Source organism: Leopardus geoffroyi, chromosome A2 (genome assembly GCF_018350155.1).
Source record: "Leopardus geoffroyi isolate Oge1 chromosome A2, O.geoffroyi_Oge1_pat1.0, whole genome shotgun sequence".
Classification (NCBI taxonomy): Eukaryota; Metazoa; Chordata; class Mammalia; order Carnivora; family Felidae; genus Leopardus; species Leopardus geoffroyi.
In genome coordinates, this window is record NC_059331.1 from 53,205,140 (window position 1) to 53,231,561 (window position 26,422).

General features: G+C 42.2%; 1 protein-coding gene across 7 annotated transcripts in view; it reads right to left on the reverse strand.

Annotated features, from left to right (window-relative positions):
• Positions 1-26,422, reverse strand: part of TAMM41 (TAM41 mitochondrial translocator assembly and maintenance homolog) — a 50,800-nt gene that overhangs the window by 7,754 nt on the left and 16,624 nt on the right. For 4 of the 7 annotated variants that reach the window (XM_045493824.1, XM_045493822.1, XM_045493827.1 and 1 more), the window contains 3 exons: positions 15,395-15,540; positions 5,210-5,375; positions 3,885-3,947 (listed from right to left, as the gene is read on the reverse strand). In XM_045493824.1, coding sequence (XP_045349780.1) covers positions 3,885-3,947; positions 5,210-5,375; positions 15,395-15,540 — 375 coding nt within the window. Of the gene's footprint in view, positions 1-35; positions 145-3,884; positions 3,948-5,209; positions 5,376-15,394; positions 15,541-26,422 lie in introns of all 7 variants that reach the window. The other 3 variants (XM_045493826.1, XM_045493825.1, XR_006716040.1) reach the window with 2 other exon arrangements.

Genomic DNA, 26,422 nt, shown 5'->3' on the forward strand with positions numbered 1-26,422 from the left:
AATACAAACTCCATCAAATACACTGGGGTTCTCACCTGCACATGATGCACCAGCTAGCTGAAAAACTGAACACAGGTAGGACTTGGTGGATTTTGTCTTAGTGCAGCAAGCAGAACAACAGCCATGACCACAACAAAAGGACTTCTAAAGAACAACGTACAGACGTATAGAGGTTCAGAACCTTGATGTGAAATGAGAGGGAAGACAAACAGTAAACCAGCCACTCAGGCCCTTTTGTTTGTAGTTTACTCCCACTGGAGACCTGGTTAATGGGTGGGCTCATGCCATCTGAATATGACAGTGCAAAGACGCATATTCTAAGGAGGGGTCACAAAACCTTTTAGGTGATAATAGCAAAAAGGGAAAGACCAGGCACAGTGCTGGATGCGTTTATATATCCTACGATGTAATTTTCACAAGCTGGTGAGGCAGGTATAATTATCCTTATGAAATTAAAACTCAGAAAAATTAGGTAACTTGCCCAAGGCACAGTACTTAAGTTGGAATATGAACCCTAGTCTCTGGGGCTCATAAACCCCTGCCCTTGCCCTGGGCTGCCTTCATCACAGCCCCAAACCACCGTAAAACCAGAGAAGCCAGAGTGTGAGGTCAGTAAACCCATAGACCTTGAAGGGATGCCCAACACTTTTCACAATTTCTGCACCCTCCGAGCAGGCTGCATACATTCTGTTACTCTGGGCTTCCACAATCCGATAAGGCATCTTTAGAAAGGAAAAGGAAGCAGGCAGTGAGCACTCAGGGGAACCAGCACTGGGCACTAGGACGGCCACAAGGAAACACTGGGCTGCGGCTTCTGTTAGGTGTCACCCACTGCCCTCTGCTGGCCACTGGAAAGAATGAGTGGAAAGAGGACCAAAGATTCATTTCAGGTTGATGCTCAAGATGATGATGGATTTAGAAAAATGCTTTATTGGGGCGCCTGGGTGGCGCAGTCGGTTGGGCGTCCGACTTCAGCCAGGTCACGATCTCGCGGTCCGTGAGTTCGAGCCCCGCGTCGGGCTCTGGGCTGATGGCTCAGAGCCTGGAGCCTGTTTCCGATTCTGTGTCTCCCTCTCTCTCTGCCCCTCCCCCGTTCATGCTCTGTCTCTCTCTGTCCCAAAAATAAATAAACGTTGAAAAAAAAAAAAAAAAAAGAAAAATGCTTTATTGAAGAAAAATTCAAACTATAATAGAATATTACAGTATGTCTCATTTCTTCACCCAGCTTCAACAATATATCAACTCATGGCCAATCTGGTGTTATCTACCCCTTACCCACTTCCCTCCACCATGTTTGATTTTGAAGCAAATCTCAGACATCCTGTCCTTTCATCTGTAAAAATTTTAATTTAATTTCTAAAAGAAAAATTTTAAAACATGATCACAACTAAAAAAAAAAAAATCCATGAGTCTAATAATTCTTTAAAGCACCAGAGGCTCAAAATAAAAAAAATAAAAAAAATAAAGCATTCAGCCCCACCCAAGAAGCTGCAATCATGCAAATCACAGATTAATAGCCTGAACCACCCAAGCAAACAAAGACACCTCATCTTCACCTTGCTAGGATAAGCCAGCAGGATCATAGATTAAATATCTTAATTGGAAATGCAAAGCTATACACTCCTGAGTGGTAGCAAAATCTTTAGCTGAGTAGATTTGGTGCTACTAAATCTTTGTTGAATTTTTGGCTGAATCTTCCCAAAGATTCAGGAAGGCAACACTGTGTCCTCGAGGCCAAACGCTGTGCTGGGTATCCAGGCGGCTGGGGTGAGAGGTTAAGAGGTGTGACCACACCAGCTTCCTGGCAATCTCAGCCCAGGGATCAGAATCAGGCTGGAAGATTACTCGCTTCTCTGGGTTAGCTCTGTGCCATCTATCCCTTGTTACTGCAAATTTATACATCTAGTTTATGAACTCCTTGAAGGCAGGATGGTGTTGTGTTCACTTCTGTATCCTGAATGGCTAGCACATGAGAGAGGCTCAGTAGATGGTCACATCACAAAAGACTGAACTAGGAAAGTCCATCATTTGACAATACCAAGTACTGGAGAAAATGGGGGGGGAACGAGAACTGTCCTTTACTGCTAGTAGGACTATAGATTGATACAATCATTCTGGAGGGCAGTGTAGCAATATCCAAAGCTATGTTCAAATGCTTAGGCCCATAAGACAATAGCAGGATGTTTAAAAAAAAAAAAAATGTTTTTGGGGCGCCTGGGTGGCGCAGTCGGTTAAGCGTCCGACTTCAGCCAGGTCACGATCTCGCGCTCCGTGAGTTCGAGCCCCGCGTCGGGCTCTGGGCTGATGGCTCAGAGCCTGGAGCCTGTTTCCGATTCTGTGTCTCCCTCTCTCTCTGCCCCTCCCCCGTTCATGCTCTGTCTCTCTCTGTCCCAAAAATAAATAAACGTTGAAAAAAAAAAAAAAATTAAAAAAAAAAATAAAAAAAAAAAAAAAAAAAAAAATGTTTTTAAATGTACATTCAGAGAATAAAAAACAAAACAAAACAAAACAGAAAGAGCTCCTGGAAATTAAAATATATAATAGCACAACCAAAAACCTCAATAGAAGGGTTGGAAACTACAGTTGAGAAAATCTCCCAAAAAGCAGAGCAAAAAGATAAAGAGATAAAAACAAAAACAAAAACAAAAACACAGATGAAAGAAAACCAAAGGGCTCTTCAAAACCAAAGGAGTCCAATATCTGAAAAAAAGGAGTTCCAGAAAGAGAAGAGAGAAAACAGATGAGAACTTAAAGCAACAATAAAAGAACATTTTCTTATATTCTTTTTTTCTGAGTTTCCAAAATGAAAGGGCAATGAGTACCCAGTAAAATAGATAAAAACAGATTCATTATCAAAGTATATCCCTAAGAAATGTTAGAGCCCTGGGGCAAGAGAAGACCTAATCGGCTTCCAGAAAGAACACACATGAAGGACTGAGAAGCAGGATGGCGTTGGGCCTCGATAGCAATCCTCAAGTGGGAAGACAATTGGAATAATAATATTGAAATTCTTTAAAAAATGATTTCTATCTCTCTCCAGCCTAAGTGTCAATTCCATGTGAGGGTAAGCTAAAGATATTTCGAGTTGTACACGGTCTCCAGAGTTGCCTCCTTGCATCTTAGGAAATGACTGGATGGCGTGCTTCCCCAAAATGAGAGCGTGCACCGCAAAAACAAAAGGCACAAGAGTCAGGAGACGGGATCCCTCTCACAAGACATGGAAGATGATCTACGTGGGAAAAGACAGTGGTGCAGGGAAAGCAAAGCGTATGATGTGGCTCACCTATGAATCACAATAGCAGAGTCATATGCTGTAAACTCAGGCAACTGACTTCGTCGAAGCAACTACCTTAGGACCAAGGGATGGGAGTGGTGAGTGTGTGGGGCAGGGTGGGTGCGAGAGCCAAATTCTCACCTGCCAGAGCGAGCAGTCAACAGATGATGCCTGGAACTGAAACGGAGGGAGGCAGCAGCATGCACCCACTACAGAGAAAACGGGCAGGGCAGACAAAGCACCCACTATGGGTCTCTGGAGAGGGGCAGTGGGGGGAAGGGCAAGGTACTGCCGCTTTTGCAACAATATGCACAGGCAACTTTCAGAAACCCAAAAGCCAGGGGACAAGCTGTATATGAGGAGTTGTTCAGAGAACTGAGAGGGGAGCAAGGCTTCCAACATCACCTCCCATGGTTTGACTTCTCTAGACCAGATGACAGTTCCGTTTTGTCTGTCTGTATGCCATTGCTATGTCCTAGTTCATGCCCATCAAAATTCAGCACTTCAGAAGTACTTGCAGGATACAGATAAAGCTTTATGTTTTAATCAGGAGTGCTGAGGCCACTCAATCCAGGAGGCACATCAAGCATAGATTTTCCAAAGTTCTTACCGGCAGTGAAAATGCCTTTGGTGCTCTGTTTCATACTAGAAGGTCTCACAATTGCTGAAAGCCCTGTGAGAAAAAACCAACAAGGAGGCCCAAAAAGCCAGATGTTAGTCATCTTAACACTTTTAAAACCTAAAACTAAATGTTCTTTCCAGTTATCCAATAAAATGAGCAAATCCATCTCTGTCCTGGTGTCACAGAATGACAGTGGGAAGGGTATCAGGATTGAGGGCCAGAAGCCCGGAGCCGCCGGCCATGTCACCAACTTGTGAGCACAAGCAAACGCCTGGTCCCCTCTGGGCCTGGTCCTCCTCACCTTTATTAATAGGGGGTGGATTAAGTCACCCTCAGAGGTCATTTTATGACTTTAAATCTGCTTAAGGCTGCTGGTTCCCAACCCCAAAATTTGAAATGACTTAAAAGAAAAACCCCAAAGTTTCTGCCTAGGAGAAGAGCTTTCATTCTGAAAACATATACAGGACTCCTGCGACCAGAATCATGTTAAAGTGGGAAAGAACAAACAATATATCTCCTCACTCATCTTCAGAATAGGTACATGGTAACCTGAATGCATGCTCTGACAGCCCGGGGCAGGTCCCCAAGAGAGTACGTGGGTCCGCCCACTGGAGTTAACGCTCAGTACCGTCACGGTCAAGAGCATCTAGCGCAGGAGCCCGCATCCTTGAGGAGCTCATAAAATATGTACTCAGTAAAACAGGAAAACATGGTATGTGGGGGAGGGAGTTGTTTTCAATCGTAACTATTTCTTTACTGACTGCCTTTCTACATTATCTTTAACACCTCCGAAAGGAAGTGGGTCTCCGAAGATAAGATTTTTGGGTAAACATGAGGAAGGCCCTGGGGATAATATGTGGAACATATTACGGGCCATGTCAGAGGGAACCTAGTGAACACACAGAGACACATCGAAGGGGAGTTGGCTGATGAAAGCTGTATTCCTGATGTTACAAAAGCACTAAAAATGTCACCAGTCTCTTTCCTTCTCAGACCACCGTGAAGAACACAGAGGAGTCTTTGGAATAACTTCTAGAAGTTACGCTCTTGGAACCAAAACAAACATTGTTTCCCCCTTTGACAGTGATTTAGGACCCAGGAATCTGAAAACAGAAGTACTTACGCCACCCTACTTCAAACAAATGACAATTTAGATTTGGAAAAACCCCAGATTGTTAGTGCTTTCTTCTTCCCTGAGACAATCTGTCTCTTGATCTCAATTAAGCAAAAAAGAATAAAGAATATGTCTCCGTCACAAAGTTTGCTTTTTACCCACGGCCAGCACTTCTTCAACGTCAAATTCATAAACATACCTCGTCGCACCACCTCTCCACAGTCTGGATCATGAGCAACTTGTAATAAAGTTTCTTCCACATCTCTGTTTTTTCCAGGAGGGTCTATAACATGATTTATTTGTTGCTGTAAGGTTTTGGGCAATGTCATTAGCTGAGTGAATTGTCCTTCTGGGCTTTTATCTATCTAAGAAAAAAAAAAAGATAATATCTATGGTAAGTTCTTTGAATTCTATAAAGATTCAAGGACATATGGCTTTCAAGTCACACAGACATACATGAACCCATACCCTGGGCGGCATACTAAGGAGACTTACTCCTTTTCTGAAACTGAATGCCTAAGAGTTCAGATCCTATGTTCCTTCAAAAAAGCCACTTCTTTTCCTATCATAGTCCATTTTTACATGAGAAAAGAATAGAAGCCTCTTTCAAGGATCAATTTCTCACTCTCAGTTTTAAAATTTCTATTTGTCTTAAATCCAGCAGTTAAAGGAAGTGAGGCTACAGTTAACATTCACTGAGGTTCAGCAAATCCAGGCGCTCAAACTCTCTCTCCATTTTAAACAGAGGGGCAGGGCGCTGAGTGACACATCCAGGATTATACAGCCATTAGGAGAGAGGGGTGCTCTAACCTCGTATCTCCTGCCTTCTGGGCCTTTGACTTACCATGCTGGGTTTCATAAACTGTAGGAATAAATTGATGACAAGGACTAAACTTATTCATTTTTAATCTCCCAGCACACAGGAGGTAGTCAAAAAACATTGGTTGAATAAAGGAATGTATACCTGCATCAATAAAACTTAGTTGTCATTATTTCTTACCTAGGATTAGGTAAGAAATAGAAACCAGTGGTTTCTATTCCCAAGAATTCTAAATACATCAAGTTGAAAGACAAATACAGAAACAAAACATACAAAACTATGCATCAGACTTTACTTTAAATCAAAAGTTAGCCACAGAGCCGAGGCCACACCTTGCTTCCCTAACTCCAGTTTAATATACTTTGCTCCATGGAACTAAGTTTTTACAAAATCATGTAAACATTGACTGCCTGCCAAGGTGAGAACCAGTAACCCTGCCCTCAACAGCTCATCCATTATTTTCCAGGTAAGAATCTGTCTTGTATTCTTTCAACAAATGTTTAGGTTTTAACTTTGACTAAGAGAACAATAAGAAAAAAATTAGACAAATGTATTCAATTTTAGATTCAGATTTTCCAGATATGACTAACATCTTAACAATTAGAATTCACTCATTCAACCACCTTTCTTCATTCCACAAGTATTTATTGAGTATTAATGCCTGGATTTTCTAGTTTTCTATAAAATTAATGCAAATAAGAAGAAAATACTATTATCTTGTGGCTCCAGTAAAAGTAAAGGTTTTTTTTTAACCTGAATATTTCATATTCATCATTAAGATGGTTCTAAATTCACAGGATTTGACCACTGTTTAGCTTTGCTTAGACAAAGGACAAAAAATGTGGACATTTTTGTAGATTTGCTAGAAATAACGTTTATGGACTCATAATTTGGGGCTAAGAATTGAGATTAGCCAAAAAGACCTTATATTTCTGTAAGGGTTTATCTATGAAACTTTCAGGAATTTCAGAGATGCCAAATGGCTTGAGTAATATGAGGAATTAAAAAATAGTATTTGCAGGGCACCTGGGTGGCTCAGTCGGTTAAGCATCCGACTTGGGCCCAGGTCATGATCTCATGGTTCAATCCCATATCAAGCTCTGTGCTGACAACTCAGAGCCTGGAGCCTTCCTTTGGATTCTGTGTCTCCCTCTCTCTCTGCCCCTCCCTGGCTCACATGCGCTCTTTCTCTCTCGCTCTCTGTCAAAAATAAATAAAAACATTTTTTTTAATTAAAAAAAAAAGTATTTGCTACTGCTTTCTCTTGAGGAAAAGAATGCACTGGAATTTTTGCTTATAGGCATGTGTCAAGAGACAAAATATTAGGTGACATGTTCAAATAAATTGCTAAATTCTGTGTAATTATCTTTACTCTTTGATTCTCCATTAAAACATGGTAGTGAAAGCATTCAGCTAAATTGTGAGAGTCAAACTGCATTTTAAAAGCAGATATGGAAAAGACCACATACTGTATGTTTCCATTTATGTGAAGTGTCCAGAACAGACAAATCCATAGAAGCAGAAAACAGATTAGGGGTTGCCTATGGGGAACGGGAGCTAGGGACTGCTAACAAGGATGTTTTTGGACTGATGGAAATGTTGTAAAATTAGATTGTAGTGACAGTTGCACAACTCTGTAAATATACTAAAAACCACTGAATTTTATGGTATGTGAATTATATCTCAATACAACTGACATTTTAAAAAAGCAGATGAGCTAAAGAGCCAAGGTACTCATTCCACTAGCTGCTGGGAAAATCGGCTGGATCCCTCTCTTACAGTCTCTCTCAGACTTATCCTCAACCAAAGGGAGCTGATTGGATCCCAAGATGAGAAGATGAAGGGGTACCACTGGCCTCTCTTCCCCAAGCTGGGATAACTAGGAAGGGCCATCTAGCTCTACAGCTCCACCATAGGATCAGATGAGGGCTTGCTTCAGATCCACTCAATTCCCATCCTACTAACAGGTACCAGGAATGGTCCTAAAAAGCATATTCCATGATGGCATTCTGGAGTTGTCATAATATGGAAGCGAGTGGAAGCCTCTGAAGCTGCCATTTTTACCTCTTATCCAACAGAGTAACTAAAAAAACTCAACACATTTCAGGAGGAAAGGCAGAGATTAATGCCATCTGTAAACCTAAAGATGCAGGGGTGTGATGTTTAATTTTGTGTCACTTGGCTAGGCTATAGTGCTCAGTTGCTTGGTCCAACATAATTAACATTTAAGTCAGTAGACTCTGGGTAAAGCAGATTACACTCTAGAATGCAGGTGGGCCTCATCTAATCAGTCAAAGGCCTTAAGAAGAAAGACTCAAGTCTCCTGAGGAAGAAGGAATTCTGTCTTCAGATAGCCCTCAGACTTAAAACTACTCTTCCCGGGTCTCCAGCCTGCTGGCTCTTCCCTGTAAATTTCAAACTTGACAGATCCCACAATTTAATTCCTTAAAATCTCTCTCTCTCTCTCTCTCTCCACACACACACACACACACACACACACACACACACACACACACAGACACACTGGCTCTGTTTCTTTGGAGAACCCTAATGGTCTCCATCATATTTCCATTAAGTCTGGCCCTCACAAAAGCCAAATGGGTTCTGGAAGATTATAGTAGACTACCACAACTCAACCAAGTAGAAGTCCCTGTTACATCTCCTATAGATGTGGTAAGTCTGCTAGAGCAAGTCAACAGAACTGCAGGTATCTGGATGGGGCCAAGACCTGGGGAATGTATTCTTTTCCATTCTTACTGGGCAGTTGGATCAGAAGCTGCTCACACTCATGAGACAGACAACAGTATCTCTTATGGTTTGCTTCAGGGCTATGTTAACTCTCCCATCCTCTGTCATAAGATAGCCCAAGAAAACCAGACTATTTGGACATTCTGTATAATCTCATGCTGGTCCACTACATCAATGGTATGTTGCTACTGTTACCTGATAAACAACAAGGGGTAAGCACACTGGAGTCCTTGATAGATAGACATACTCCAGAGGGTAGAAGTTTCAGGAGCCTACCACATCAGTAGTTTAGTTAAACACATCAGTGTTTAGGCGTCGAGTGGTGTGAAGCATGCTGGGACATCCTCCCCAAAGTTAAGATCAGTTTCTTGCATCTCTCACCTCTCACTGCTAAGATTGAAGCATGATGCCTGGTAGGCCCTCCAGGTTTTGGAGGCAGCATATTCCACACTTGGGTGTCATGCTCAGACCCATTTACCAAGTGATATAAAAGGATGTCATGTTGGTGAGGCTCAGAGCAGAAAAGAGCTCTACGAAAGATCCAGGCAGCAGTGCAAGCGGCCCCACCCCTTGGGCCACACAACCCTGTAAACTCTATAGTACGAAGTGTATCTTCAGTATAAAAAGAAGCCACAGGAAGCTTGTGGTAGGCTCCCTCGAGGAGATCACAATGTGGACTGCTAGGGTTCTGGGGCAAGGCCCTGCCATATGCAGTGAAGAATCATACACCATTTGAAATCAGCTCCTAGATACAAGACGGAGAGATGGAGAGATGGAGAGATGGAGCTCCTAATCATGGGTCACCAAGTCACCATGCATCAAGAACTGCCCATCACGAGCTGGAACCTCCTGTATCCAACAAGTCTTAAGGTCAGGCAGGCTCAACAGTATTGCACTGAAGATGAAAGGGCTATACTAGCATTGGACAGAAGTAAGGCCAGAAGTAGTGAGCTCCACAAACAGGAAGCCTAGGCCCCCATAATATCTACTGTGCATTGGCACAACTGTGTACAGCTGTACAACGTAGAGTACAGCACAGTTGTTCCAGTGCATACCGTTCTACTTTCCCATTGGGTCATGCATATGGCTACAGGGAGGTTCCCTTGTGATTGGATTTTGGGGGAAGATAAGGGATGAGCTTGCTTCATGGAGGATTTGACTTGGCATGTACAAACTAAAAATGATGCATTACAGCCTCACTCAGGGATGGCCCTGAAAGGCATTAAGGGAAAATCTTCCCAAATGGGCATGCTTCAGGGAGTGTACCTGGTTATGCACATAACATGGAAAAGTGGGCCCAGGTAAGAATATACAAAGACTCATGGGGACCAAAGCATGGTTCGTTGGTTGGCTGCACCTAAAAGGAAAAAGATTGGAAGACTGAAGACAAAAAACTGGGAAGAAGAGGCATGTGGATGGACCTACTGGAGGTGGGCACAAGGTGTGAGGATCTTTGTATTGTATGTTAATGTCCAGCATGAGCATCCTTCACAAAAGAACCAACAATAACCAAAAGAAAAACTCAGCCAGTTGATTCAACAGCTTTGTCATCCCAGTGCTGGCATCTGGCTTCTCGAAGGAGTAGCCATGGTGACGGGGATAGAGGCTCTGCCTAGGCCTAAGGCTGACTTAGCTACTGCTGCTTTGGAAACTCTATCCTGACAGCAACAGAAGCCAACACTGAGATCCTGAAAATAGGACCATCTCTTGAGAATAACCAGCCACTTGGTGGAGGCTGACTACATTGAACCCCTTCCACATGGGAAGGGGCAGCAATTCATCTCAGTTGGAAATAACACATATATTGAGCATGGGTTTGCCTTTCCTGCCCGCAGGACCTAGCCAGCACCATTCCAGGGCTTACAGAATACTTGCTTCCCCAACATGGTTGTGCTGTGTAACATCACTTAGGGGACCCACTTTAGAGCACAAGGGGTACACAGATGTAGCAATGGCACAGGACCATGGCTCCACTCTTTCTACCAAACACTGCACCAAGGCTGCCAGACTCATAGAGCAGTTCTCAAAAAGGGGAAACTTGGGGCCCACATCACAAAGAATCATCCAGCCTAAAATGCCAATAGTGCTGCCGGTAAAAAATGCTATGGCCAAACAATGAAGAACAGCTGAGGCAGCAGCTTGGCGACGATACTCTGTGAGCATGCGGGGTGCAGTGCACATCCTAAAGTAATGCCCGCTACCTAGTACTATGTTCTCAACTGGTGGAATACATAGGTCTGGGAACCAAGGCGTGTAACAGACGGCCTTGCCTACCAACATTCCCAGGGACCCACTTGGGAAATGTGCGCTTCCCATCTCCATAACTTTAGGACTTTAAACTTGAAGCTAGGACTGCCACCTACTGCCTTCAGATCCCATGCCAGCAGACAGTGAAAGGAGTCACCATACTGGCAGAAGTAACAGATCCTCATCATCAGGGGTAGGGCTGCTGGCACAATCTCTCAGCATCGCTTGCCCAATGTTGGTGGTAGATGGAAAGGGCAGCAACCATAGCCTGAGATGGGCACAGTAACCGGGTCTCAGGCCCCTCAGGGATGAAGGTCTGGGCCACCAGGTTGAGCCCAGCACAAATGCCAGATGAGGGTGAGGGGAATTTAGAATAGGTAGTAACTGACGGAGCAGGTGGGTGTCAGTTACAGCTTCAGATCAGATGCAGCCTGGGAACTGTAGTTCATCTTACCCCCTTAAGTTTCCCCAGGCGAAGAGAACAATGAGAACTTAGATTATGCAGACTTTCACAGGCCATAGTGAGGAACTTGGAAACGTTTATATTCACAGTCAAAGAAAATTCCCAGCCCTTTCCCCTTGCTCAGTTTCCCAAAAGTTTCCTGAAAGTTGGCAGGTAGGCATGTTATCCTTCCTGATCCCGAACCAGGGAGTAGATGATGTCCCTTTGGATAAATCCTACAGATACCGATACTTGGGGTCCTCTAATGAAACAGCCAGGTCCCTCTTGCCCCATAATCCTGCAATGAAGCCCACAGCGGACGAGCCCTGTCCATCACAAAGAACTTCCAGTCTGCATTTTCAGAGAGTGCCTCTCTTTTTAAAAACAGGACACAAAGGATATCCAAACATTTGAGGAAAGCTTCTAACAGCAGACAAGGGTGAATCAAATGAAAAAGGTATCTAAGAGAAACAGAGACAATGTAGGGACAAAGATAGAACTTCAAAAATTATAATAAAGACTACTAAAGGGCTGAGGAAAGCTAATGCATTTGTAAAACAAGAACAGGATGCTATAAGAAAAAAAGAACATTCAGAGGAAATTAAAAATTCAATAGAAGTGCTACAAGATCAATTTGAAAAATCCTTCTGGAAAGCAGAACAAAATCCCCAAAGAAACAGGAAAGAGGAAAGAGAAACAAAAAAGATCAAACCAGGCGGTCTGACAACCAGTTAACAGAAATTCCAGGAAGAACAAAGTAAGAAAATGAGTACGAAGAAAATTATTATAGAAATAATAAAATTTCCTAGAACTGGAGCTCATGAATTTCCAGATGAAAAGGTTCATGAAATGCCAGAATAATAGTGAAAAACACACATATAAAGACAAACCATCATGAAATTTAAGAACATTAGAAAAAAGGAAAAGATCCTAAACACTGTCCAAGAGCTAAAAAGGTCACATCTAAAGGACAGGCAATCTGAATGTCATTGGACTTTTTTTTTTAAGTTTATTGATCTATTTTTGAGAGAGAAAGAGAGAGAAAAAAATGTGCATGAACAGGAGAGGGGCAGAGAGACAGGGAGAGAGAGAATCACATGATGCAGGGCTTGATCCCAAGAACTGTGAGATCACGACATGAGCTAAAACCAAGAGTTGGACACTTAACCAACTTAGCCACCCAGGCACCCCTGCCGCTGGACTTTTTTTTTTTTTTTTTCAACGTTTATTTATTTTTGGGACAGAGAGAGACACAGCATGAACGGGGGAGGGGCAGAGAGAGAGGGAGACACAGAATCGGAAACAGGCTCCAGGCTCTGAGCCATCAGCCCAGAGCCTGATGCGGGGCTCCAACTCACGGACCGCGAGATAGTGACCTGGCTGAAGTCAGACGCTTAACGGACTGCGCCACCCAGGCGCCCCCGCTGGACTTTTTAACACAACACTCAGAAACCAGAAGAAGTGAAGCTACGACTAAAAAAGTCTACGGGAAAATTATTTCCAACCTAGAATGTGATATGTACCCCATCAGTCAGTGCAAGGGTAGAATTTTCAGATGTACATAGTCTCAAAAAATTTACCTTCCTCGCAACCGATGTTAGAGAGGTACTAGAAGGTACAATTCACCAAAATTAAAGTGTTACCATGAAAGAGGAAGATAAAAGATGCAGAAAATAAAAAATTACCAAAGAAGAGAGGCAGAAAAAATCCCCAGGGTGATAATGAAAAGATGTTCCAGGAGAAGAGCTGTGCAGCAAGCCTAGAAAACAACCAGTCCAGAAAAGACAGGGTACGCAGGGCTCCAGGAAGAAATGTCCCCAAGAAAAACAAGAAACGGAAAATGCGTGATGTTTGTCTATAAGGGGAGAAGCTATAAAGATTTATAAGAGGGTATGAATTAGTGATAGGTACACAGAAAACCAAGCAAATGAAGAAAATGAGACAATTATTAACTCCAAGAAAAACAAATTTGTTCAGGAAAGGAAGTTTCATAGTAGTATACCTCAGCAATGAAGAAAAATAAGTTCTCATAATAAATATTGAATATTAACCTACCAAAAATTATGAAATAACTATATGTGAAGCAAGAGGAAGTGAGGTGGCAAGGGAAGTGTGGGGGGGTGGGGGTGCGTACGCACATGCGTGAGTGCACGTTGATGGGAGTGGCATAAGAGTAAAAAAATCCTCTTCTTTCATAGACGGGTGACAAAAATGCAGCATAAAAGAGGGGAAAGCAAGAAATAACAGTCAAATCATATTGTTTAGAGACATGGAGGTAAACATCGGGGCTTCTAGCGAGAGGGTAGCCCTCACCTCTGGGAAGCAGCACTGAGGAGTAGGAAAGTGCACAGGAGGGAACCGCTACTTTTCGTTATAAACTGTGAGGTACCACTTGGTTTTTAAACCACGTGCATGTTGGGTGCCTGGGTGGCTCAGTCAGTTAAGTGTCCACTCTTGGTTTTGGCTCAGGTCATGATCGCGGTTCATGAGCTTGAGCCCTGCATCAGGCTCTGTGCTGCTAGTGCAGAGTCTGCTTGGGATTCTTTCTCTCCCTCTCTCTCAAAATAAATAAGTAGACTTAAAAAAAAAAAACAAAAAACCATATGCATGCATTATGTTGACAAAAGTAAAAATTAAAAAAAAAAAAAAACCTTATTAGGTGTCCCTTTTATTTCGAAGAGGAAGAGCATTAAAAAAGTAAAATACAGGGTGGGGGGGGGGTGCCTGGGTGGCTCAGTAGGTTAAGCATCCAACCGACTCAGGTCATCATCTCAGCTTTGTGAGTTCTAGTCGGGTTCTGTGCTGACAGTTCAGAACCTGGAGCCTGCTTCAGATTCTGTGTCTCCTCCTCTGTCTGCCCCTCCCATGCTCATGCTCTATCTTTCCTTGTCTCTCAATAATAAATAAATGTTAAAAAAAATTTTTTAAAAAAAAAGTAAAATGCAGGGGTGCCTGGGTGGTTCAGTCGTTGAGCTTCTGACTTTGGCTCACGTCATGATCTCACTTTCGTGGGTTTGAGCCCTGCATCGGGCTCTATGCTAACAGCTCAAAGCCTGAACCCTGCTTGGGATTCTGAGTCTCCCTCTCTCTCTGCCCCTTCCCTGCTTGTGCTCTGTCCCTCTCTGTCTCTTAAAAAAAAAAAAAAAAAAAGGTAAAATACAGTGTTCTTTATGCTAAACATAAAATAAAAACCTGTGTTTTTTATAGTTTAAAAAAACCCCTTAGGGGCGCCTGGGTGGCGCAGTCGGTTAAGCGTCCGACTTCAGCCAGGTCACGATCTCGCGGTCCGTGAGTTTGAGCCCCGCGTCAGGCTCTGGGCTGATGGCTCGGAGCCTGGAGCCTGTTTCGGATTCTGTGTCTCCCTCTCTCTCTGCCCCTCCCCATTCATGCTCTGTCTCTCTCTGTCCCAAAAATAAATAAAAACGTTGAAAAAGAAAAAAAAAAAACCCTTAAATCCAAATCACTTTCCTCAAAGGAAAAGTTCTTTAATACTTATTTTCAAATACTTAATAATATAATTTTTAAAGATACTCTGAAAGTTTTATTTGATATTTCAAAAGGAAAGTTCCAAGACATAATAAACATAACAACTGGGGAAAAAATAAGCATCAGAATAATATGTGTAAGTAAAAGTCCATTTATATAAAACAAAACCAAAGACCAAACTTCTTCATACAGGTGTATATGTACAAATAAATACAAAAATGCACACAAAAGATCTGGGAGAATATATGCCAAACTGTCAGTAAGGTTACATCTGGGGACACAAATGGGATTGGGGACGAAAAGAAGGTAAATCTGAGAGTTTATTTTCACTCATTTTTGATTGGTAATTAGTATGCATAATAAGAATTTCAAATGGCAAAAAAAGATAAACGTGGTGAAGACAGGTCCCTCTCCCATGTCAGCCCTGGTTCCTCTCCCCAAAGGTGGCCTCTTATTACTAGTCTCTTGTGTTACTTTTTAGCATTATTCCAAATACACAGAAGAGTATGTTTCCATATGAAACTTACTTTTTAAACTGCAAATGTTATCACACTAGTCATACTGTTCTAACCCTTACTTCTTCCTCTTAAAATAGCTCTTGCCTTAGGAACAATGTAAATTATTTCCCACACACAGTTTACCTCCAGTCTGCCTTGCTGGATTTTATACACCACTTGGGGATTCTCCTGCAGTATGCTGCCATAGAGCTCACGAAAGTGGGCTATGTTGGGCTTCACAATATTCAACACTTTTGTCTTATCCTCTCCAACCACCATCCGAAAGTCGCCTGGTTAAAACAAATGGAAAAACAAATTTTTCCTTGAGAGTCCACATCCTAATCTATAAACTACAGCCCCAAATTCATCCTGCACTAGCTCAAGATAGCAGCATCCCACATTCAAAACATTTGCTTTTCCTCTTTGAAGCCGTGAATACATTACCCAAGGAATGTGGATGCTTGTTAGGGGAAAAGAGAGCCTCCAAATCATAAAGCCCTTTATGCTAGTTACCTAAGCACAAAAGGTAATCACCATTGAGAAGCGGATTTGTTTTTGTTTTTGTTTTTTTTAAAAAAATTTTTTTAATGTTTATTTTTGACAGAGAGACAGAAATAGAGCATGAGTGGGGGAGGGGCAGAGAGAGAGGGAGACACAGAATCGGAAGCAGGCTCCAGGCTGTTACCTGTCAGCACAGAGACCGACACGGGACTTGAACTCACGAACCGTGAGATCATGACCTGAGCCAAAGCCGGACGTTCAACCGACTGAGCCACCCAGGCTTCCCTGTTTTTGTTTTTCCAATGTAGAAGGTCCTATACTTATGACGATTCATCCTGTGAACAAAACTCTGCCTGGGACCAATCATGGAGCTGGGGGTTGTGTGTCTCCTTAGATGCGTCCTTGCTATTGCTACTTGCTACTGCTTACTCAGCTTGAACCTTTTTCCTGTGTTTGCATGAGTGCCTCTGAGATACTTGATGAATATAAAAGGACCTTATATTTGAGCGCAAGAGCAGTGAGTGTTAAAAGTTCTAGTAAGAAGAGGTTTACGTTTAAGATGAACTTCTTGAAAGCAGGTATCATTTTTTAAGTTGCAACTGGTGAGGAATGAGGAATGTTACATTTACCTACATGTGAGGTAAATGTGAGGATGAATTGAGCTGCAGAATATATAGTTTTGAAGGATAACACTACTTTTGACATAAATTTAAGTGCCCTGGCCTGCCTATGACAATTATCAGCAAGATGGGGGAGGGGAGGGAGATGATAAAATGTGAAAACTTGAGGGAACACCTACTGGGCTAATGTGCATTCAAAACAGGCTGGGCACATGTGAGGACCTCCCAGTTACCTGGGAGAAAGCACTGTGGCTGAAGCTTTTGTTGGACAGGGAGAAAGTCCTCCGTGTAAATGGTGAGGTAGCAAGTGTAGGGAGATACCCCAGCTGCTGAGAAATTCCTGGGGAAGAGGTGACAGTGTAATTCATCATCCAAACCAGGTCGCTTCTGAGAGTGAAGGTGGCATGATGAATAATTACACTAGGATAAGTAAAAACTGGGCAAACCCAAACATACGGTGAACCTTGCCAATTTATTTCCTCTGGGGAGACAGGAGAGGAGGGATCATTGAAATTCTTATGGGCCACTACAGGTATTCCTAGAGCAAACTTTTGCTTTGTTTTGGAAAAAATAAAGACACCCAATAGTATGTGCTTCAGTAAGGAATAAAATATGCTGGGTTTTGAAGCTTCCGAAGACCAATTTAGGCTACAATTTTATGGAAAGCAGCGGGGGACTGCAAGCTTCATGAAAACAGACTTAGAAACAGCCTCTGGAACCCAATCTTGGCACATCAGATCTGTTCAGGGCAGTGAGCAGAAATGTGTTCCGGTCATAACAGGCTGCCCAAATATGAACAAACTTATTTTTTTCACTATTTTAAAGGGAAAGAGAGTTAACATAGTTACATCTTGGGATGACTGCCAGAGTGCAGAGAAATCGGTCCTTTCATATAATATTATCGACTTCATCAACTGGTAAAATCCTTCAGAAAGCAGGGAATGAGACAACCCCATCTCTGGAGAGTGAGCCTAAAGAAACAGACCCAAACAGAGGTCAGGTGGTAATGTCCGCTGAGCATCTGGAAGGGCCAGGAACTGTTGCAAGTGCTTTGCTGTATTACCTTGTTCAATCCGCACATCCCTATCCTCTCAGGTAGATAGTATTCTATACCCCATTTAGCATCAGGGCAACAAGGACGGAGATGAAATGACCCAGTAAGTAAGTGAATATGCTACATACATACAACTGTTCACTGAGACACCATTTATAATACCGAAACACTGGAGGCAGCCCAAATGTCCAACAGCAGGGGAATGGATAAATTACAGTGGTACACCCACACCCTACCACAGAAGCGTATGGCCATTAAAGAATTACAGTAGTCACACACAGTGAGATGGAAAATGATCATATAATAAGCAAGAAACTAAGACACAAAAGTACAAGAAAACTTGGTAAAAAACAAACAGGGAAAACAAGACAAAAAGATTACAGAAACATGTTATTTTTGCTCTAATAAGTACACATTTATTGTGGTATGTGTGTGCTTTGCACTGTTACTTTGTTTAGTCCTGGCAAAGCCTTCTAAAGAAGATACTAAGTATTCCCAATTTTATAGATGAAGAGATTGAGGTGCAAAGGTCCAGCCACCTCTCAGTATCAGGGGAGTGATATTTTAGGTGACTAGTGTTACACTACTTTGCAATTTTCTTCCATTTCCCTCACTTCTATAATGTTGGCACATTACTTCTAGCATTTTTATTATTTATTTATTTATTTATTTAAAAAAATTTATATTTTATTTATTTTTGAGAGCAAGAAAGACAGAGCACGAGCAGGGGAGGGGCAGAGAGAGAGAGGGAGACACAGAATCCGAAGCAGGCTCCAGGCTATGAGCTGTTAGCACAGAGCGGTATGCGGGGCTCAAACTCACAGACTGCAAGATCGTGAGCTGAGCCAAAGTCGGATGCTTAACCGACTGAGCCACCCAGGCGCCCCTCTAGCATTTTTAAACAGATGCATGGGATGCTGATGTGCTAACTTGGCAAATGTGAATGGGGAGGAGCTGGGTTAACTTTCCTTTGTGTAAATCCTTATGCTTTTATTTAGAGCCTATAAATGGATTCTATCGATCTTTGAAGGGATAGGACATCATCCAACTCTGAATCCAACCTGGCTGGCTCTGAAGTGAAACATCAGTTTGCATCATTGTTGAGTTCTACACATTTGTGTCATTTCTTCTCTTTCTGTGCATTCCACGAAGTGTTCTTGTATGTCAGACAGTAACTTTCTGAAAGAGTGGCTGTATTTTACTAAAATGTAAAAGCCGACTAATGCAAATCCTCGCCAAAAGAACAATGGTATGTCGTGATTAAAGGAAAGACCTGGAAAATACTAGGGACTCTCTGAGAGCAAGGACTGGGGCTTCTCCACCCCCGCATCTCCAGCTCCTTGTGCGCCGCCTGGCACAGGGAAGGCACATCAGTAAATGTCTGCTGAACTGAATTTGTCCAGCTGCCGTGCAGCACAACTAGGTCAGCCACAGGGAAGAGCAAGCGAATGGGCTTATGACCTGCTTCTTCAGAACAACATGAATAAAATCGTGGGCACAGCATGACCCAGCACTTTGATCATAAGAATCAAGTTTTCTTACCTCCAGAGACGTTTGCAACAAAACACAGGGACTGAGAAAAACCGACTGCTTTTATTTTATACCTCGACTGATAAGTTTAAATCTTGACCGCTCCAGCCAGAGAACTGCCAGTCTAGTAACAATGGGTAACCAAAAGGATAATTTCTCTTCAACTTTGAAATGAAACAAACCCAGAGACTTGTGAAGCATCTGCAGTCAGCCTGCTTTGTGATTCTAGCATGCCTCCAGTGGTCAGGGGCCTTATTACCAAGGTAGGGATGTAAGGGGCTACAGCATACAGTGGTAAGGACCTGGCTCTCAAGTCTGGCAGGGTCTCAGGGGGACTGGAGATTAACCTTTCCGAGTCGGTTTCTTCTCTGTAAAATGGCTATAACAATCATACTGACCTCACAAGGTTATTTTTATTTTTTTATTTGAGACAGAGAGAGAGAACGTGCAAGCATGTGCAGTGGTGGGGAGAGAGAAAGAGAATCCCAAGCAGGACCCATGCTTAGCACAGAGCCTGACACAGGGCTTGATCTCACAACCCTGGGATCGTGACCTGAGCTGAAATCAAGAGGTGGACACTCACTGGGTGTCAGTGTCAAATGAGCCACCCAGGTGCCGCACAGAGTCCTTTTTAGATTTAAGTGAGTTAAGGCAGTAGAGAACGCTTCATAAATAGGAAAGTAGACAGTACTGTTGCTGTGCTAATGTATTTGGGACGGGGAAAGGACAGAGGGCAGAGGAGGCCCTGAGTCCTTGAAGATAATAACTGGCTAACTTTCCCTCTTAAACTAACTGCAACACTGCCGCTATTTCAGTTCAATAAATATTCGGGTGGCTAGTAAGTACCAGAAGCTGTGCCAGACATCAGAGATATAAAGATATACGCCCTGCTTGAGGCAGTAAGTGCTGTGAAAACAGATCATTTCAGTGAGGGTTACGGAAGCGGAATTTCTTATGTGGTAGTGTTTAAGAAAAGGAGCCCAAATTGGATGTTGATATGGCAGAATAATATTCTTTTTTTTAACAGCATTTTTTGAGATGTAATTCACATACCATACAATTCACACATGTAAAATATACAATTCAATTTTTAAGTATTTTTACAATATATTAGAGGGTTATATAACATTGAATTTTAGAACATTTTGGCCTCCCTAAAAGAAACCCTGTACCCATTAGCAGCCACTCTCTGTCTCCCTCCACCCTTCCAACCCCAGCCCTAGATAAAGACTAATCTACTTTCTGTATGTGTAGATTTGCCCATTCTGCACATTTTATGTAAACAGAATTGTACAATAAATGGTCTTTTATGACTTAGTGTTATGTTTTCAAAGTTTGTCATGTTGTACCATGTATTAATACTCATTCATGTTCATGGCTAAATCATGGTCCATTGGATAGATATACCCCATTTTTTTATTCATTCCTCAGCTGAGGGACATTTGGGTTGTTTCTACTTTTGTGGGCGATTTTTTTTTTTTTTTTTTGAATAATGCTGCTATGAACATTTGTGTACAAGTTTTCGTGTGGATATGTGTTCTCATTTCTCTTAGGTAGATACTTAAGAGAATTGCTGGGCCATATGGTAACTCTATGTTTAATATTTTCAGGAACGGCCAAACTGTTTTTCCAAAGCAGCTTCACCATTTTATAATCCCACCAACAATGCATGCAGGTTTCAACTTCTCCACATCTTCATTCACACTTGTTCTTGTCTTTTTGATTATAGCCATTGTATGAAGCACTGTTTCTGTGGCATTAACTGGCATTTCTCTAATGACTAATGATGCCAAGCATCTTTTCATGTGCTTGCTTGCTATTTGTATACTTTCTTTGAAAACATGTCTATTCAAATTCTTTGCCCATTTTTATACTGGGTTACTTGTTTTTTTATTGCATTCCAAGAATTCTTTATACTAGTTCCTTATCAGATACATGATTTGTAAATCTCTTCTCCCATTTATCTATTTTTCCCATTTATCTATTTTTTTGTTGTTGTTGTTTGTGCTTTTGGTATCTATCTAGGAAACCACTACCTAACCCAAAGTCACTCTAAGAGCTTTATAGATTTAGCTCTTATATCCATGATCCATTTTGAGTTAATTTTCTACATAGTATGAGTTAGGAGTCCAACTTCATTCTTTTGCATGTGTACAAAATAATACCTATTTTAAGATGACTAAGACAGCATGTCTAGGAGGCGGTCTAACACACCATTCAAATTGCAACTCCTAAAATAATCTCCATGGTGGCAGAAAAGGCACCATATCCCACTAACTCATAATGTGGAAGAGAATGAGATAAGAATAAACAGCTGATGCACTTGGTGATACAAATTTGAATCACCTTTCTTTTCATACTTGAGTGAACACAAAATGGCTGAGTGTAGAAAGAGACAGGGAGGAATCGGGTTTACGATATTGGTTCAGGAAGGCACCAGTATCACAGCCATTTATCTGTTCATTCACCTAGTATGTGTCAGGTACCATTATAAGCATGGGTAGAGAGTGAGCCAAAAAAGACAAACATTTCTGCCCTTTACATTCTAGTAGTGGAACAGAGACCAAAGACAAACCAACAAGTGAATAAAATAACGAGTGTATCAGACAACAGGAAGTGCAGTGAAAAAAACACAAGCAGAAAAAGATGACAAGGTGGGTGTGGGGGCGGGGGAGGGAGGGAGGTGGGGAGCCACATCCAGGGCTCTGAGGCCTGGGGGAAGACTGTCCCACGTATGAACCAGGAATCACACCCGCCACCACAGATTCTTTGTGTAAGAGCAAAGGTTCTAGAGCCAGACCACTTTTGTTTAAATCCAAGCTTACAAGCTACTTAGCTTCTCTGGGCTTCACTACCTCAAATGTAAGATGGAAGCAATAACAGTAGCTAGTTTATAAGATTCAGGGATTAAATGAGTTAATACATGTAAAACACTTAGAACAGTATCTGACACACAGTAAGTAATCCAAAAACATTAGCTATTATTGACAATTAATATCCCGTCTGGAGTACTGCTTTCTCAGAAATTACCAAGTGACTAAGCACAGAGTTCCAACTGAGGCTTCAGCAAAAGCTCAAGCTTGGCAAGCAGAGAGAAATATGCTTCCAAATTACTGAAATAGTCAATCTCCAATATGCAAGTTATCCAGTGACACTGCTTGCAAGGTTTCAGATGGTGTGACTTTCATAGAATAAAACTTAATAACTCTCACTCCAGAGAAAGTTTCTTCACTGGCTCTTACCAGGGTCCAGAAATGAGGATGTTTACTCACACTTTACAGGGCTGGCACCCATTACTAATTTTTTTTTTCCTCCAAGAATCACTCAACTGGCAACTTCCTTGCTTTGTCTTATTCCTAGAAGTAGCTGAGCCTGAATTCAGACAACCTGGCATTGAAAGAAACCCATTCTCTCTTTTACACAAGAGTGCTTAAAGGTGTTTTTTACTTCTCAAGGACAGGAAAGGGCCAAATAATCCACTTGATGTAAGTGAACTCTAACGCCTCCTAATTTTGACAAGCACTATTTGGCAACATGTAACAAGTTTTGTAATTCTTATAACTAACAATATAATTCCATTTTGGAGAACATATCCAAGGAAGTTCATGGCCCTCTCTGCCCCCTTCCCCTACAAAGTAATTTCTCCAAAGTGATTCACAGCAGTGTCATTAATAAAATGATAAATGGAGCCAAACTGAGTGTCCATCTACCACTGAACGAGCAAATAATGGTGTCTCAAGAAAAACTTACCCAGCCAGCAATGATACACGATAACAGTAATGAATAATAACAGTAATCATTTTCTGAGAACCAACTATCAATGAGGTATGATGTTGGGACTTTTATATATATTATCTCATTGAAAATCTTATTATAGAACAGTTCTTTTTGTTTTACAAAAAGAAAATGGGCTCAGAGAGGTTCAAGCACTTCTACAAAGCTAGTCTTCAAAGTCAGGGCTGACTGCCATCTTTCTCTTTCTTTTGTCTACAACCTCAAGTGGCTGTGTTAGTATCTATAAACACCAAGTATCTAAGATAACAATGGCTGAGCATTTACTGTGTGCCAACCACTGTGTTAAGTACATTTACATGTATGATTTAATTTAATCCATATAAAACCCTTCTTTAGAAATGAAGAAACTGAGTCACAAGGTGCTAAGAAACTTGCCTAAAAACAAAAAAATTAAGAGTGCAGCTGAGGGGCGCCTGGGTGGCGCAGTCGGTTAAGTGTCCGACTTCAGCCAGGTCACGATCTCGCGGTCCGGGAGTTCGAGCCCCGCGTCGGGCTCTGGGCTGATGGCTCAGAGCCTGGAGCCGGTTTCCGATTCTGTGTCTCCCTCTCTCTCTGCCCCTCCCCCGTTCATGCTCTGTCTCTCTCTGTCCCAAAAATAAATAAACGTTGAAAAAAAAAAAAAAAAAAGAGTGCAGCTGAGATTCGAACCCAGGCCTCTGACTCTAGAGTCTCAGCTCTTAAACGCTTCACTAATTCTGCTTTCGGTGAAGTAATACAATGTCTCAAAAAAAAAAAAAAAAAAAAAAGCAAGGTACAAAATAAGATACTTGATTTAAGAAGTTAAGGACTTGACACGAATTTGAATTTGTACCTTTCTCTGAAGTGCTGCTCTAGTTCGAGCCCTCATCACCATTCACGCCCTGTCCATCCACCCAACAGAGATGTGCAGGGTGCCCACTATGTCCCATGGCATTGTCCCAGAGGCTGGGGATGCACGGCCGGCCAAATGCGAACACAGTCCTAACTATCTTGCTGTCTGCCTGCACGGCTCTCATGGTGGGAGGGGGCCCTCCACATGGGTCCTCATCTGTGGTGCTCAGTTCAGATGTCATCCCCCATCTCCCCCAGAGGCCTTCCCTGGTTACACTAATGTAACATGTACACATTCGCCTCCCTCCCCTGTTCTAGTGCTGCCATGCGTTTGCTGACTGACTTTTCAACCAGAATCAAAGCCCCACAGTGGCAGGGACAATGCCTGCCTTAATTACTTCCTTCATTCCCAGAGCTTAAAGAGTGCTTGGCATAGGAGACTCTCATCATTATTTGTTGAGTAAGACTTTTTCCTGTTTTAGTCTCTCTACCTCCTGCACAGTGCTGGCAAAATGATCTTTCCACAGCAATGAATCTCCCACCGTCTTGCAATGCCTGAAACCTGTGGCTCCTGCTTGTGTACAGGGTGTCAAATTCCACTTTCATTTACCTTTGTATTCAATGCCTTGCCTGGCCTGGCCAGGGCACAACCTCTTCTCCAAAATACCAGAGAGGCAGTGAAGTTAAATGGTGAAGAGTGTGGGCTAAAATTGTAGCTCCAGGGGAGCCTGGGTGGATCAGTCAGTTAAACATCTGACTCTTTTTTTTAACGTTTAGTTATTTTTGAGAGACGGAGAGAGACAGAGCACAAGCAGGGGAGGGGCAGAGAGAGAGAGGGAGACACAGAATCCAAAGCAGGCTCCAGGCTCTGAGCTGTCAGCACAGAGCTGGACATGGAGCTTGAACTCAGGAACTGTGAGATTATGACCTGAATTGAAGACAGATGCCTAACTGACTGAGCCACCCAGGCGCCCCTAGTAAGCATCTAACTCTTAATTTCAGCTCAGGTCATGATATCAGGGTTTGTGAGTTCAAGCCCCATGTTGGGTTCTGCACTGACAGTGTGAAGCCTGCTTGGGATTCTCTCTCTCTCTCTCTCTCTCTCTGCCCCTCCCTCACTCTCTCTTTCTCTCAAGATAAATAAACATTTAAAAAATAAATAAATAGGGGCGCCTGGGTGGCTCAGTCGGTTAAGCGTCTGACTTCAGCTCAGATCACAATCTCGCGGTCCATGAGTTCAAGCCCTGCGTCGGGCTCTGGGCTGATGGCTCAGAGCCTAGAGCCTGCTTCCGATTCTATGTCTCCCTCTCTCTCTGCCCCTCCCCCATTCATGCTCTGTCTCAAAAATAAATAAAGGTTAAAAAAATAAATAAATAAATAAATAAATAAATAAAATTCTAGCTCCACTACCTACTAACCTACCAGACAAATGACCTTAGACAGATTTGGGCCTCAGTTTTCTAATCTTAAAATTGGGCAATAAATCAGCACACAGTCAAAGGAACGGGTTATTGTGAAGGTTAAACTAGTTATTCAATCAAAAATATTGAGAGTCGTTCCTGGCACATAATAATGACTACTGTTTTCTCCTACTATGAGCCACGGACTTCAGTTACATCTATCTATTCCTTCTTCCCTAAACAAGCTGTGTTCTTTCACACTCCCTGCTTTTTTTACATGTGTTGTTTTTAAGCCTATCACTGACTCACTATGACTACATGTTTATTAATGTGAAGTTCCTTAGAGCAGAAATTATAGCTTTAATTCTTCATGAGGTATGGGACGCTGATTCATTTGATAAATGTTAAACCAGGATCATTATGTAAAATTAGTCATTTTAATAGTTTGTACTTACATGAGAAAGGTCAAGGTGACCCTTTAAAGCTCATTTGGTTTTCCTTTTCTGTTTACTTAAATGCTGACTTCTAAGAATAAGTGAAGGATTAGAAAGCTTTCGCCTTCCCAATTTTCAGGCTCTCATCTTCCACCTACTCCTTTCTCACCATCATTTACAACAAAGCCATCAAGACCGACCCCCAAGGCAAAGTGATCCTTAAATACTATATAAAATTGTAAGGGGTTATTATTACTACTAGTAATACAGACAGCTCTTGTCTCTGCTAGTAACTACGGGCAGAAACTTGCCCAATAATATGGAGAGATGCTGTTTCCTGTCTCCCCATCCCCACCCCCTTCCAGGGAGAAATGCTGACCTACGCAGGTTAGGAACAACATATTGTCTCTCACATGGAAATGGTGCAAAATAAATGTCAAAGCTGTAAATAAAAATGAGATTGGTGGATAATTTAAAGTTTGAAATATTCCAGGGGCTTGGGAGATTTAGGTGATTTGCAGAAAGGTTAGAATCCAATCAGTTCAAGGATACTGGGTTCTCAGAAGTCTAGGAAAGGCAAGAGGAAAAGCTTGCCTTTCAACACATGGCCTGAGGCAGGTCTCATACCTGTGAAAGTATCTACCTGCAGGGCCTAGATCCTTCCCTATCCTCACTATTCCACTTTAATTCCATTATATTATAGAGTAGGTAACCATTAATTGTGCTGTGTCCTGGCCTAGGAACAACCATCATATAATGTTGTCTTAATGGAAAAGTATGTTCCCAGTTCTAACCACCGGCTAATAGAATGCTCTTTGCAGAGTGTCTCACATATAAGCTAGGGACCACACCAGGCTGGATTCAGTTCCCTCTGGAGAACATATGCCAAGTGTTGTGTCCTACACTTTGCAGTAAAAAGAAGCCAACCTCCGTGAAAGGAGTAATGTGGGATCCTTGGTCAAATTCTCAGATCCAAATCTGGGTTAAGCAATAAATAATATAACGATAAGAGAGCAAGAGGAGACCAG